General features: G+C 40.5%; 1 protein-coding gene across 3 annotated transcripts in view; it reads right to left on the reverse strand.

Annotated features, from left to right (window-relative positions):
• Nucleotides 1–14,919, reverse strand: part of RPRD1A (regulation of nuclear pre-mRNA domain containing 1A) — a 77,807-nt gene that overhangs the window by 50,521 nt on the left and 12,367 nt on the right. For all 3 annotated transcript variants that reach the window (XR_012799165.1, XM_075586012.1, XM_075586014.1), the window contains exons 2-6: nucleotides 10,632–10,761; nucleotides 4,632–4,738; nucleotides 4,063–4,160; nucleotides 1,934–2,060; nucleotides 1,648–1,823 (exon numbers count right to left, since the gene is read on the reverse strand). Coding sequence is in view for 2 of the 3 variants with exons in the window: in XM_075586012.1 (XP_075442127.1) it covers nucleotides 1,648–1,823; nucleotides 1,934–2,060; nucleotides 4,063–4,160; nucleotides 4,632–4,738; nucleotides 10,632–10,761 (638 nt within the window). In the remaining variant the exon portion in view is untranslated. The remainder of the gene's footprint in view (nucleotides 1–1,647; nucleotides 1,824–1,933; nucleotides 2,061–4,062; nucleotides 4,161–4,631; nucleotides 4,739–10,631; nucleotides 10,762–14,919) is intronic.

Genomic DNA, 14,919 nt, shown 5'->3' on the forward strand with positions numbered 1-14,919 from the left:
TCAACAAAATATGGAAGGGGGAGTATTTTTTGATGACCCATTAGTTGTCCTTAACCAATTGATCTATTTTCTAAAATACGTATCCCTTTCATGAGCCACGTTGCTCATCGTCCTCATAAGTGGCACTACCAATAACATGTCAACTTCCATGTCCTGTTCTTGAACACTACTACATGCTTAAACTAAACTGCCACTAAACTGGGCATGTTATTTTGAAATTCCCGAGTATCTGTGTTACGATATAATAAGAAATTCTCTCATCTTGCATTTGTTGAAGTTAGGAAAAAAAGGACAAGTATGTCCAATCTTTTGTTGAATTCTAGTCTGGGTGAACCTGCTCCTTGCATTAGGCAACCTGGCTATTTAGAAGTCCAGGAAGAAGCGTTTGGCTAGGGAGGTATCCCTTACCTGCCAGGCCTTATTCCAGGTGCTTGTGCACTCCCGTATTTGAGCAGAGTACACCCACACTGTGGCCACTGGGCAGGAAGCTGCGTTCACTTCCCAGTGGGCCTTAAGCAGGGTGCTCTGCTCAGTATCCTCCCATGGTTTTTCTTTTAAACGCCGCATCCTCCTTTAGTGCACTTTATTTTCAGTTACAGGTGCACTTAAATATTGGTTTTTGTTATCTATTTGTTTTGAACCTCTTTTCTGGTTGGTCCTAAAACCAACAAGATGCTGTATTAACTGATGGCTGGCAAAGCCAGGCAAATCAGTTATAAGGTTTCAAAATATATCTATTTAGACTGACCCAGAAAAAGACCAGCAACATTTGCTAATTGCCCTCGTCAGGACGATACATGTGCATATTCCTTTCTTCAGTAAAAAAAAAAAAACAATCAATCAATAACCTGCTAAAAAGTTATTTCCCCGGTTCCTATTTCACATACTCCCTCATACAGTACTACTAGCTTCTAAGACCATATACTTACTAAGCAGTGCTATTTCATACATAAAGATTGGTGTATTCTTTACAAAAGTTTGACTTTGCCACAAAACCAGTGTTTTTCGCAGTTTTACCTTTGCAGTCACTGGTTTAAAAAAAAAAAAAAAAAGCCAATCATTTGTCTGCTTTAAATTGTAAAAGGTTATTAATTTTTTTTTTCATCTGGTAAAATATTTCCTCTAATCTCAACTCACACAAACCAAGTCTTCTACAATTCAGTATATATTTATTATTAAATTATAGGTGCTACACTACCTGCCTGCATTCTAAACTGAAGGGTACTTGTATGGTCTTATTACTAATGTAGTCAAACTAGATTGTGTCTTTATATTCACACAGTATACAGTATGTATTCATCAACTTATTGCCTTTGCTTTTCTTGATTTAATTTTTGTGTTCCCAGAAATGTACTACATATTCATGCTACAGACTCCCCCCACCACCAGTTATGGTATGATGTCTGTGTCTTCTCACTGCCCCTGAATGTATTAATTAATTGCATAAAATATCATGGATACCTATTTCCTTGCACTTTTAAAACTCCAGATTGTTTGAACTTTTCAATTAATTCTCTCTTTTACCTGTGTTTTAACTATACAACACGACCCAAACCCAACATATATGTATAATAAGAAATCTGAATAATAAAACTAGGGTCACATAATAATAATCTGAAGTTTAAAAAATAAGAATTATGTACGCACTTCCAATTGCTGTTCCTTCTCATCAAGGATTTCTTTCTGACATCGCAAAAAGTCTGACAGCATTCGGGTTAGTTGTTTCCGATCATCTATTTCTGCTGCCAATCTTCCATTATAATCTGCTAGCAGCATACAGGAGTCATCTGCCATCTTAGAAAGCTGATCACCAGACTCCTTATCTAGACAGTGTGGCAAAACATATTACCAATTAACAAAGTATGTCCCAACTATGCAAGGTCAGTGTACAGGTTCACTTGATCTACTTTACCTGCACACAAAAATTACCCACCAGTAATCTTGTCCAAGAGAGACACATCTTGAACCTCAACAGGTAATGAGCCTATCCTCTGATGCACTGCTGCATCACCTGAAGCTGCATGCTCAAGTTCCTGTAATGCACGGATCAGATCTATGGTCTAGAAAGAAGAGAAAGTCGAAGCTGGTTTAGTCTCAAAAGAAAAGGAAGTACAATTCCAACAAAACAGTTCTAGGCATTCACGTTTCCCGTTCCCCGAAATCCCAAGCAACACTGGCACACTTCTCTCAAATATCCCTCATTCCCTCCTGTCATCGTAACCCTGCGGTCACAATAAAAGACATCCCTCAACTTTATACCTGCATCAATTCCCCCCTCCCCAGAGAAATGTTTTTTTTTTTCCCTGTGCACCAAGGCACCAATCCACTACGTTAGCACCCACTGTAGAAACTCGGGCCCACCGACTCATCTCAGATCTTCGGCTCAAGCATCGGTTCCCCGTCTCTAAAACTTTCCTTTCCCCCAATTCAATTAAATACGGTCGCCACACTTGCTGCATTTATTTTATGAAAACCAAGAGCAGTGTTAAGGCACGTCAGAGACAAATGAATAGTACTGCATTTATTTTATATTCTGAGGAAAACACAACATTAATTTGTACAGTATATACTCTATCCTGTGGTCCACTATCCAGTCCTGTGGGCGGTGCATAGGCATTAGGATAACACAATGAATACATGAATGGCTTAGGTCTCATTTATCCCAAAAGCCTGGTCTGGGGCTTCCGGTCTCAATTTTAGGGAAGCCCTGATCTAGAAGAAATAATGAGAGATCTGACATTTGTAGTGTAAAAATAGGGTACACGCAGGACGCATTTTCTAAGCATGCCATTTAGGACAGGTCCCACATAGTTTGAGACACACCACTAGATAATACGAAAGGAGATCCCTGCCACTGTAGAAGTTACAATCTAACCGCCAGATCCATCAAGCTCGGTTACGGGACAATGCCTCAAACGGGCATTAACTCTTATTCAAGTCAATAGAAGCAACCACCTGTCTGGTTGCATTAACCTGTAATGGAGCTTGATGAATGTGGGGGCGTCTTCATTTTACCTCCATTTTTGCTAATGTACGTCATACCCTCCTGTTTCTAGGCTCACTCTGTCTATGTCAGGGGCCAGATTAAGGACCATATTTACTAAGCAGTCTTCTGCCGTAAGACACAGTAAAACGTTTTAAGTTGAACGGGTTACAGATGTTGCTCAGCACCAGAAGAAAACGGCTTACTTAATGTGGACCTATAGCTCTCTGATAGGAGTCTCCTATGCACCAGTCCGACAAAATGCCAATTTGGGCTATAGTGATACTGTACATTCAGTAGTAATATGCAAAGCACAAGTGTTCTGTACAGAGGTTTCAAACGGTCACGGTTCCCTTAATTTCCACAGGTGATTAATCTTCTTCTAGTATAGGGGTGGCCAACACTAATCCTCAAGTGCCACCAACAGGTCAGGTTTTCAGGATATATCCCTGCTTCAGAACAGGTGGCTCAGTCATTAAGGACTGGTGTTGGCCACCATCTGTAATAGTAGGTCCCGACTAGAAAAGAACCTGCTTTTATTATTAAATAAGTGCTAATTAGTAGGAGGGTGTTTTCCAAGTTGGGAGAATACGTTTCTACAGGAAACTATTATTCCAGACTTTACACCCTGTGACTAACAAAACTGCGCACACAAAAATAAGAACATCAATTCCCGGAGCTTTTTTTTTTTTTTTTGTAAAACAGTAAAATAAGCTGCCAATTAATACCCTTTATGTAAAACAAGAAAGCAAAATGCGCTTAAAAATACATTTCAAAAAAGCAATGTGTATATACTTTATTAAAAATGAAAAAATAAGCAACAAATGGAAGCATAAAGGCAAATAAAACAAAGGTAAATTATCTACACAAACACACACCCCAAAAATGTAATCTTTGGCAATTTTTTTATGTCGTCCTCTCAGGGAAGCAAACAGCAGAGCCCACCTTCTCCCCCCATTTTTTGTTGTAGCTGTTCATGGTTTGTAACCTGTAAAATATTATTAAAATACACTATGTTGTTTTCCCACATAGCAAATAGTATACACAGTTTGGGACTGTATTTTGTATTTATACTATACCTGTGGAGGTTCATCGGGGGAGCTCTTTGCAGAACAATTATCAACTTCGACAACTTTTACTTCCTCATACGGTCGTTTTTTGGGTTTCTTTATCCCATCTATAATGGAGAGAGGAAAAAAAAAGTCAAAATAAAAGTGCCACCAGACTTGCGGATTCACAACCGTTTGATCACTTAATAACGGTCTTGTTTACATGGTTGCAGCCAGACACCGGATGACAAAAATGGGAGTACCCTCCACTTCTGTTTTTGATCGCACTCAACCATACAATGGAGCATTGAACATGATCTGCCTAGAACACTAGCAAAATCTGCCTGACATACCTGGTACATCACAAGGACCCTTGGCATGCCACCCTCTGTATGCACCACGTACATTGATAGGGCACCATAAATGTTAACCCTAGACTCAGTTATAGGCCCTTATTCAATAGCGGTGATGAAGTCGCTTCCCGGTGAAGAAGTGATTGGCTCAATGCAAATGAATGGGATGGAAAACTACTTGATTATGGGAGAAAGTCTTCGCAGCATCAGGGGGTAAGAGTTCAGGGAACACTGGCAAATACTCACACAAGGCCATCTTCAGCTGTTCCAACACATCATTCTCATAAACAGCCCTTTCTTCCCATATTGAGAGAACTCTACTCAGGTGCTTCTTGCAGCTTTCATCAGTCTCCCTGCCCAAAAGAAAGAGGAAAAAAAGTTATGGAACGTGCACATTAATTAGTAACAGGGCAACACTATTGTAAAGTCATCCCTGAGATAGTCCAGAGCAACAGATTTACTAAAAGATAAAGAAAGCAGTAATCCGTTTCAAAATGAAGAGCGACTGTAAGATGAAGGATTTGGTACTTTTTAGATTTAGTTTCTGCGCTTCCTATGCAGTACCCTAGCAGTAATTGTAATCCGGCAAATTAAACATGTTTTTGAGGATCACAAGGATATATTTTCCGAGTCAAGTTTCACAAGTTACTCTAAAGAAGCGTGTGGAGGAAATAAATTGGATTTCAAATAAAACGAAGGAAAGCTCACACAGGAAAATGAATATGTAGTATTTGAAAATCAAAGTTTTTACCCCCTGGTTACTGCAGTAACGACCAGAAATGGTAAACATTACAATAAAAAAAAAAATAATAATATTAAAAAAAACAAAAAAAACAGAATGTGTATTCTTTTGTTGCCCAAAATATTGTGAGATTTCCAACAGAAGTGTAAATAATTTCAATATTCAAAGGCTTTGTTAAAAGGGGGAAAGGGGGGTTCCCAAAAGCTGGAAATATCCGGTTTTACGTGGGGGACTCCCTGGGTCAGGTTCTGGAGAAAACAAACAAAAAGGGGGGAGAGGAGGGTGTGTTGCCGATTTAACGCTCAAGGGCCTTATTCTATATGTGATGGGGATTATCGTCCGAAACCATCCCGAACCACCGCTTTGGCGTATAATGAATTTATACAATTGCTATAGTAAGGTATTCCAGAGTTTCAGTATAAGGACAGTATTTAGTAAACAAATAGCACTAAATGTAACAAATACATCATTTAAACAATGATGTATGTCAGTTGCAAGCAACATGATCTACCTTCCCCCTCAAAAGGGCAACCCCCTCCAGGCAGCTGCATAATGCCGACTGGCTGGTGAATACGGTCCCTCTCCTCCTCTTACACCGAGAACTAGTGATCAGGAGAGGAGTGGGGAAGTATTAATCAGCGCAGTTGTGAGCAGCAGAGAAGCTACTAACCATGGTAGCAACACCTCTGCTCCCTCTGTACTGGGGAGAGTACGCTGCTAGAGAGCAGTTGGTGAACCCCCCAGGCCACCCATTGCCCAACAATGGTATAAACAATGGAATTTTTGACAATAAGTTGGTAAACTGAGATACATGAAGTCAAAGTTATTCAGACCAGATCTGGAGTATCAGAGTGTGGGGCAAGAACTAAAAGCTTAGTGTGTTGGATATTTAACTCAAACAACTTAGCCACTGTACTTTACAATATTTTTAAACGACTTGATCATTTATTGGCCTCAATGCTACAAATTACAATGTTACAGAACAATCCGAAAAGAAAATGTACTGAAAGGGATAAATGTAAACATTTTCAAAAAAATGATACTGTGCAGAAAGGAGTATCGCTACTAAAACACTTTTTTCTTTGTTAGAGATTCAGCGACAATACTGTATCTACCCAATGCTCGGTATCATATTATTTATAATATATACTTATAATAATAAGACAACTCTTTATACTCAATACACGAAAAACATTTTGGATTTGTAACTGCACAAGTTTCTTTCCCATCTTAGGCTGCGCTTATAGTGCCGGCACAGCGACGCAACGTCGCATCAAAACAAATGCATTTCCGCCGTCGCGTGTGCTTTTACTTATACTCAGTCGCGATCGCTGGAAGTCATCTCTATTTGATTTTTCCAGCGACCGCAGCCTGACGTCACCGTCACTTGAAGTGTAGCCTAAAGCTTCCCTCTCAAACATGCCTGACAGAGGGATAAAGTACTTCAGCAGAAATAACTCTTATCTACAGTATGCTCAGGGAAACACTTTAGTAATCACAGTAAAGGCTGTTTTTAAAAGGTAAGTTTTTTTTGTTTTTGTTTCTTTAACCTTATTGTTCTTGCTACAGTGACTATTTAACTTTCCCCTCTTCAGATGATAAACTCTTCTGGGTCTGGCTTCTTGGTATGCCCAATGCTCCCATTATTGCATCATTACGCCTCTGCATACAACCGATTCAAAGTCCCTGCACACTTTCAGAACATCAAAGTGGCACTCCACTACAGTTAAATTAACTCCCTGGATGCAGACTGCAGCAAAGGTAAGTATAGTAGGCACAACCGCTCTTGGAAATGAAATATCAAAGACGTGTTGAGAAAGGCTCCAGAGTGAGCCGAAATGTTGATGTTTAAATAAATTTGATATTTCTTCTCCAAGAGCTGATGTGCCTGCTTCATAAATAGATATATTTATCACAAACTGAATGAATAACGGGCGCGGATAAAAATATCAGTAATTAAAAAAATACACAATGTGGCACGGAAGGTGTTCGGGGTAGTAACCAAGTCCCAATTTTCTTGGTCCTAAAGAGAATGAAAAAAGGGCCACAGGAGAGTTCTTAACTCCTGCAGTGTTGTTTTGCTCTGCTCGGTTGGGTGCTGCTACAGCAGTGTGGTTGGAACTATGCATTCGTGACACACAGACTATTGAACTATATAATAAATGTTCTTTGGAGCCAAACATTTGATCTGTAAATAGATATATCATTTAAAAGCATTAAGATAAATGCACAATAAAAGATGTATAGCTCTACGCATTTCGTTCATAGCGTGGGAACTTCATCAGGAGAACGATTGCTTTGATCAACATTAGATAGTTCAATAGTCCGTGTGTTACGAACACGCAGTTACTGCTGTGGACATTGGCGTCTGACATCATAGCCACGTGATTGTGGTAGTCAGACAGGGAATTCCAACACCGGAGAGGTAACCACACTGCTGGAGCAGCACCTGACCGAGTAGAGCAAAACAACACTGCAGGAGTTAAGAACTCCAGGGACGGAGGATTCCAAGCAGAGAGGGAGCCAGCTGATCTGTACACTAATTGTCTGTGAGGTGACACGCACCCACACACTGCCTGATTTTATCGGCTATGTTGTAAGTAGTCAATATGCTATTTCTATATAAAGTTGCCGTTTTATACTTCACTATTGTGGCCCTTTTTTCATTCTCTTTAGGATCAAAGAAAATTGTGACTTGGTTACTACCCCGAACACCTTCCGTGACACATTGTGTATTATTTTATTAATTACAGATATTTTTTATCTGCGCCCGTTCTTCATTTTGTTTGTTTTTATATATATGTTAACCTGAGTGTGAAGTTAGGAATTCTGAGGCAGGATTTCATTATCTGTATTTAATTACTTATTTTGATATTGTTGCGCATCCAAAAAATTTTAAACACATATACATATATATTTCATAGTTATGTCAAAATATGAGGGCCCATGGCTGTTGCACTTGTGTTATCTTTGAAGTGAAACTTCTTTGCTGGCGCCTTTAGGGTTTTCATGGGAAATTTTTTTTTACCTTGTAACGAAAATCCGTAACGTGGGTGACGTCACGCTCCTAATGGGAGCGCGCCCATCGCATGCGCAAAAAACCACAATTTCAGGCCGCATGTAAGCTAAAAGCACTGCCGGGTCTCGCCGCACATGCGCAGTGGCGGCCGGTCTCGGCGCATGGTAGACAGAGGCATACACGCGCACACACACGCACACAGTTCGTATAACTATATAAGTGCAAATAGCTAAAACAGATGCGTGCTGAGCACACGGGTTCGAAGTCAAACTTCTTTGCGTTTTCCCACTGACATCGTATTTTGAATTTTAATTAAAATACAATATCTGTGACAAAACAGTGACCAAAGACAAAGAAGTTTCACTTAAAATACACCTGCTCAGCACACACAACTTTTTTACTTAACAGTGAATGCCCCTTCATTTAATAGTTTTACTTTTGTTTTGTGTCATTGTTTTGTTGGTCACCCAACTCCATGTCCAGTGCTAAAGATCCACAATGCATAGGAGAGGAGGGGCGCGCACACGCACTAATCAGGAACGCGTTTCTGGCACACTGGATACTTTTAGTTGAAGAGGCTGCTGCCCCAAAACATTAAAAAATGCCTTTTTTGTTACCCGGCTGCTGTTTGACAAGCAAAATGAGTTCGTATGTGTCACGGGAGACCAGGGTTATTAACACCTTTTCCTACCGGTATCATCTGATTGAACAAGACACCGCAGTAAAATAAATTGTCATTTATTCCAGCATTTGACATACACACAAAGTAACACAATTTACACAGTCAACACACTTACTGGGCAAGGGGTTAACGAATAAAATCTTCCTTTAAACGAATTGGTCACAAACGACCTCTGTAGGAGCCCTTTCCAATGGCCGTGAGTACCCAAGTCATGGAACGCAATTCGGCATGTAATCCCAGCCGCGACCGCCAATGTCCTCAAAAAGTAGGACATAGAAAATGTCTTCATTCAAAATCTTTGAAGCCGGTTCGCGTCTATTCCTCACAGAGCATCTATTTATTTGCCGCTGATGGTTTGGCGCTTGGAATCTGAGGTCGTGATTGGCTGCAAGGTTTCCTATAGGTTTTAGTGTCCCATTCAGAAACCACTACAACCAATCAGCGCGCGGGAATTCTCCTGCCAGCCAATCACTGATTTGCCGGTATTCTAAAGCTGGGTGGGCACCGATTTGGATTCTGCCAAGGTGCATGTGCCAACCTGGCACCTGCCTCTTAGCATATCGATCCCACCCGCTGTCCAGGCTCCAGAGTCTGGGGAAGGGAAAATGGTCGCTGGATAGCCCTTTGTTAGCTCAGGGCGGAGGTACTCTTAACTGCAGTACTCCTCCTGTTCTAACACCTTGGCATTCTGAGGCTTTCAACTCCGGATCTCGAGTAGACCCAGTGGTGCCAAGCTTGGTAGCCACCTGGTCTCTCGGAACCACGGACATGGAATCCCAGTGTCACAGATACATGGTTATAAGCATTCAGTAATTAAATAAAAACCTTTCATAAAACTCTTGCTTATGTATCTGTGTGTTAAACTGGTATAAGTCTTCTGGTCAGGTGTGAGGGATAGAATAAAATATGTGATTCCTATTTTTATCAGCCTATCCCTGGCACACTACATAACCCTGACTTTACGGTACCCACACAATAAAACCCTTGCCGCTTTTAAAACATAGCTAGAGCACCCCTTTAACCCCTATACCAGGTTCAGGGTGACTGGGCATGGTCTGGGCAACCAGCCTTATACTAAGGACACCTTGATTCACCATGCCCTTTTTACATTGCCAGGCTGCGCTGAAGCAGAGAAACCTGGCGGTGAGTCGCAAGAACGTTTCCAGGGAAGGAATTTGGCCGGAGCACTGTGCTTCGATGTGCCCAAGAGTCTCACTTGATTCCAGGGTACATCTCTAGGGTGTCCTATAACTCGGGAACCCCGCTATATAGCAACAATCCGATTAAAGATTCTCGGCAAAACCCATCCTCAAACTCACAGCCTCACAAGCTCTGCTGCCCAGCACTCCTGGAAAGGCAAAATACAGAAAATATTGAATTGTCGCATAATTACTGCACAGTCTCAGTGATACATATACGACAGCTGGGTCCAAGAGCTGACACTCTAGGACCTTTACACACGGATCAGGGCTAACCAAGTGGGCTTAACCTTTATTATTGAGCCTGGTTACCCCCTCACCGTCGCAGTATGCTACCCCTCGCTCCTCTTCTCCTATGCATTGGTGATATAGTTAGTACCTGGTAGAACAAATGATGGGTTGAAAGCACTAGTGGTAACTTACATTTTATATTTCTGCTATATTTCGTGCACCGCAATTTTTTGATTGTCGACGATCATATTGCCAAAAACAGGACTGGGTCACGATCGACAGGGTAATCGGCATCCGTCGGCAGAAGATTCACGATCATGCGCAAGCTTCCTTTAAATATTTAGCCCAATAGAAAAATTAGGGACTACCATACCTTGAAACATGTTTAAAAGCATCAGCTATAACAGGTGCAAAGTCTTTTGTGAATTCGGGTCCTTTCCTTTTGCTATTCTGAATGACATCATTTGCCAAATACAGGAATGTCAGCTTTCGGGTTGGCTTTGCTGAAAGCAGAACAAAAAAGAGACTGTATTTAGTGATAATACATTGCATAGGTTAACTATACATAGCAAGCATCAAGTTATGAGCTGCAGAGGCCAAGTCTTAATAAAGAAAACTCATTAAAGATCTGCAAAGAGATACAATTAAACGAATGTTCATGACTACCACTTAATACTTTTTCAGAAAATTAGAAAATAAATGACATTAGAACAGATATTTAAAGCAGCTTTCTTATGTTTCTCCTTAATCATGTGACAGCAAACTCTGCTTATGACACAAAAACAGAAAACATGTTTACACGTTACTAAAAGGTTTTTTTTTGTTACAATGGGGCTTTTCAGATGCAGTGGTTTGCCCCCCAAAAATATTCTGATAATTTTGCGAAACATGCCCTTTTGTTTGTAATAGCTGTAATAAATCACTAATCGTTGCAAATGAAAAAATTAAATTATATAGATATACATGGATTTTCTTTTAACTTTCTTCATCTTATCTGACAATATTGTTTTGGCTGATGCATATTGTGAAAATGCGTACTCGTAAGGATTTGGCAGATAATGGTTGGACATCTGAGGTTGCAATGGAGATGCACAAACTAATTTTATACAAACCACTTATCAAAATACATTTTCAGAAAAGGCTGACACGCTCCTTAAATAAAACCAATGAACTAACAAAATAACAATGCAGAGTGTTTCGCGGAGTACTTTAGAGAAGTTTTATGTTAAAGTAGAAAAATAATAAAAAACGTGCAAAACATTACCGTGTTTAGACATATGGTTGTATTTCTACAGAGCCAACCGTGTACACAGTGCTTTACAAAATTGGAAAAAGTGATGTCTGTTTATATCCACGTACCAGATTCACATTGCATAGCTAGCAACAAACCTTGCACTGATGAGACCCAAAAGGTCGAAATAGCGGTCTGTGAGTAGGTTTACTGGCCATGCACTTCTATAACCCAGACTGTACTGAAAAGCTGTGTAATACGGCAGACATAAGCTCATAGGGGTCCATGTTGAAGTGGACATGAAGTAAAGGTGACACTGTGTGCTCATGTGCATGTCATTACCCAGAATCCCCAGCTGCAGTGGAAGCATTGTTTGCCGAACAATAATGGGGAAAGACATGGTTGCAGACCTGTCTGTGAGTTATGTATGTGCACCACAAATGGTATTTTTATTTACTGAAAACAAAGTACAAACAGTGGTGACAAGAGCAGCAACTAAATGATAATATAAGACAAAGGAAACCCCTGCTTACAATCCAAAGACTCAGAATTTCTTTATATTGCAGTATGATGAGGAGCTGGATTGCATACATGAACTGCAACATTTAGTTTAAAAAAAAAAATCATAAGTGGTTTAATAGGTCTGTATAAGGGCGAGTGTACCTTTAACCATTTGAGTGCTGGAGGCGTCGCAGCACCAGAGTGCCACGACCGTCCGGCACTCATGATCACGTGACCGATGATGAAATGAGAGGAGTCCACCATCCGTCCCATTTCCTCATAGATGGCGTTCAGCGTCCCACAGGAGTGATTAACGCCATCTCTCCTTGCAAAACGAGCAGGAAGATGACACAGCTATGTCACAGGGCCCGTGGCGTGCCAGGCCCCATGACATAGTAGCTACGTCTAGAGGGCACCCAACGTGTTAACTCATTCTGTGAAGGTATGGCACAGGAAGCGTCACATACATTTGTAATAAACAAAAGTCTTTCCAATGTGATGGCAGAGAGCATGTGAAGCACAACTACACAAACGTGGCTCAGCAGTTACTGCCACCGTATTATATGAAACGGTTTTGCGTAGGAATGTTAAAGCAGTCATCTCGCCCGTATCTGTGGTCCCTCAGCTTATGGGGACCCCCTTTTTCCAGAGACATTTGTAATTTTCGGTGTGCGGATTGACGCACACAAAGGATATTCCAATAAAGGCCTCAGGATCACGAATAGAAGGTCGCTATGTCATTCCCCGATGATACTGCGACATTCTATTGGCCATGGGAGCGAGCCTAACAGCAGGCATTTTCTTCCTCTGAGCAACTATTCTTAACCGCAGCACAAAGTTGCTCGCTGATCGGGAACTTTGGAGTCCTTGGAGGTCAGGTCACCATGGATGAGGGGGACCGCCCCAGTTTAATTAAGCCATACAACATTAAAAAAAAAAAAAAACACACCTGTGAGCAGCATGGACTGCTGTTTAAAACGAAAATCTGAAAAGTAAGAGTAATTTCAGATATGAACAAAATCTGAAGTGGTTTTTAGAGCAATCGCACACAAAAAAAGTTTAAAAACTGACATCATTTTAGCACTTTACAGATATCAAAGGCACATTCTGTTCATGCCAAATGGTTTTGAATAGCTGCGTTCTGACAGTGTCAAAGAGATATTTATTTAAATAAGAAAAAAAGTCAACACACACACATATACGTTCTGGCTCTGGGAGGAGAAATGGGTATTTTGATTCCCTAATACTTAAATCACCAGATTATTCTGCTCATCAGAAAAGTAAAATGGTTACTGCCAACCGGACCTGTGAAATTGCAAATTAATGGGTTAAGGTACCTCTGAAAAAGAGGGGTGAGGTTAGGAGGGTATTAAAAAAAAAACCAGAGCTTAAAAACATTGAGCGGAACACAGATTTATCGCTTATGCATACCAATTGTATATACCTGAACTTCAGAGGAAAAAAAACACACGCAAAATAAAGTACAAAGTAGAAATGACAAGAGTATGCATATCATGGAAAAATATCAAAAACGTGCAGGCCATGAAGAAAACCTCAATACGCTCTTCTACCGGGAGAAACCAATAAGGTCCCTATTTACTAAGCTGTGCTATTCAAAAAGCCACTTTATCGCTCCCTCACTTGAAAGGGTCGGGAGTAATCTTATAGCATAGCCCTGCTTCGTAAATATAGTTTTAAAATGCGCAGTTTCCACGATTCATTTTTAGAATACACTTTTTTGTTCATGTGGTCTTTTAAGAAGCCTTCATTTTAACTACTAGTGCCGAATCATTCCAGAGATTGGCTTATTATTTTTCTTTTTTTATACGTGTGATTAAATGCTAGTTTCATGGTTTGTAATGAGAAAACAAAAAAGGTGTTTTGGTTTCCCCAAGAATATTTGGGGAATGAAGTCGAGGGCATGGCCTTTGAACCATATGTACCCAGTAAGGCTATGTCAGATTTTCAGACACCCGCGTTTATCAAACCCATAACAATCGAGCAACATTTGATAGCCAGAGGCGGTGTTGCTCAGAACATTAATTAAAATTCCCAATCAATGAGTCAGGCTCTCTCTCTTCTTAGCTAAAAGGTTCAAGAGCATAGAAAGCCTGCAGCTAGGTATAGGAAACTCTGTTTGAAACTGCCCTTTCCACATTCAGCTCCTCTAAGCTGTGAGAATCTATTGGGCACACAGAGCCCTAATCATTTGAAGAGACGAGGACAAATCAAATAATTCTGACAACGTTAATGTAATGGGTCTAATGCACAACGCTAAAAGATATTACATAATCATTTATGGGCTTGCTTATGCTCAGTAACATGCCAAAGATGTCCAAGACCCCATTTCTAGGGGACCCTGCTTGGTACATCTATCCTAAACACCTGATACTGTTCGTTTGCTGAAGGGCTAAAATTATTTTTAAAAAAAAAATTAAGAGTGGGACCTGTTCTATACAGGGCCCCATCAGAGCAACTTAAAAACAATACAGGCATACCCCGCATTAACGTACGCAATGGGACCGGAGCATGTATGTAAAGCGAAAATGTACTTAAAGTGAAGCACTGCCTTTTTTCCACTTATCGATGCATATACTGTACTGCAATCGTCATATACGTGCATAACTGATGTAAATAACGCATTTGTAACAGGCTCTATAATCTTCCCGCTTGTGCACAGCTTCGGTACAGGTAGGGAGTTCAACTTTGTTGTTCAGGACGTGCTGACAGGCGCATGCGTGAGCTGCGTTTGACTATTGGGCGATATGTACTTACTCGCGAGTGTACTTAAAGTGAGTGTCCTTAAAGCGGGGTGTATGCCTGTACTGTGTTTTAATTCCCCTCTCAATTCTGGCATGAAATCACACCGAAACCCCAAGATCAATATAAAATTCTTAGGTTCTCCACATTTCTTTGCATTTGTGAAAAA

This window comes from Ascaphus truei, chromosome 2, assembly GCF_040206685.1.
Source record: "Ascaphus truei isolate aAscTru1 chromosome 2, aAscTru1.hap1, whole genome shotgun sequence".
In the NCBI taxonomy this organism is placed as follows: Eukaryota; Metazoa; Chordata; class Amphibia; order Anura; family Ascaphidae; genus Ascaphus; species Ascaphus truei.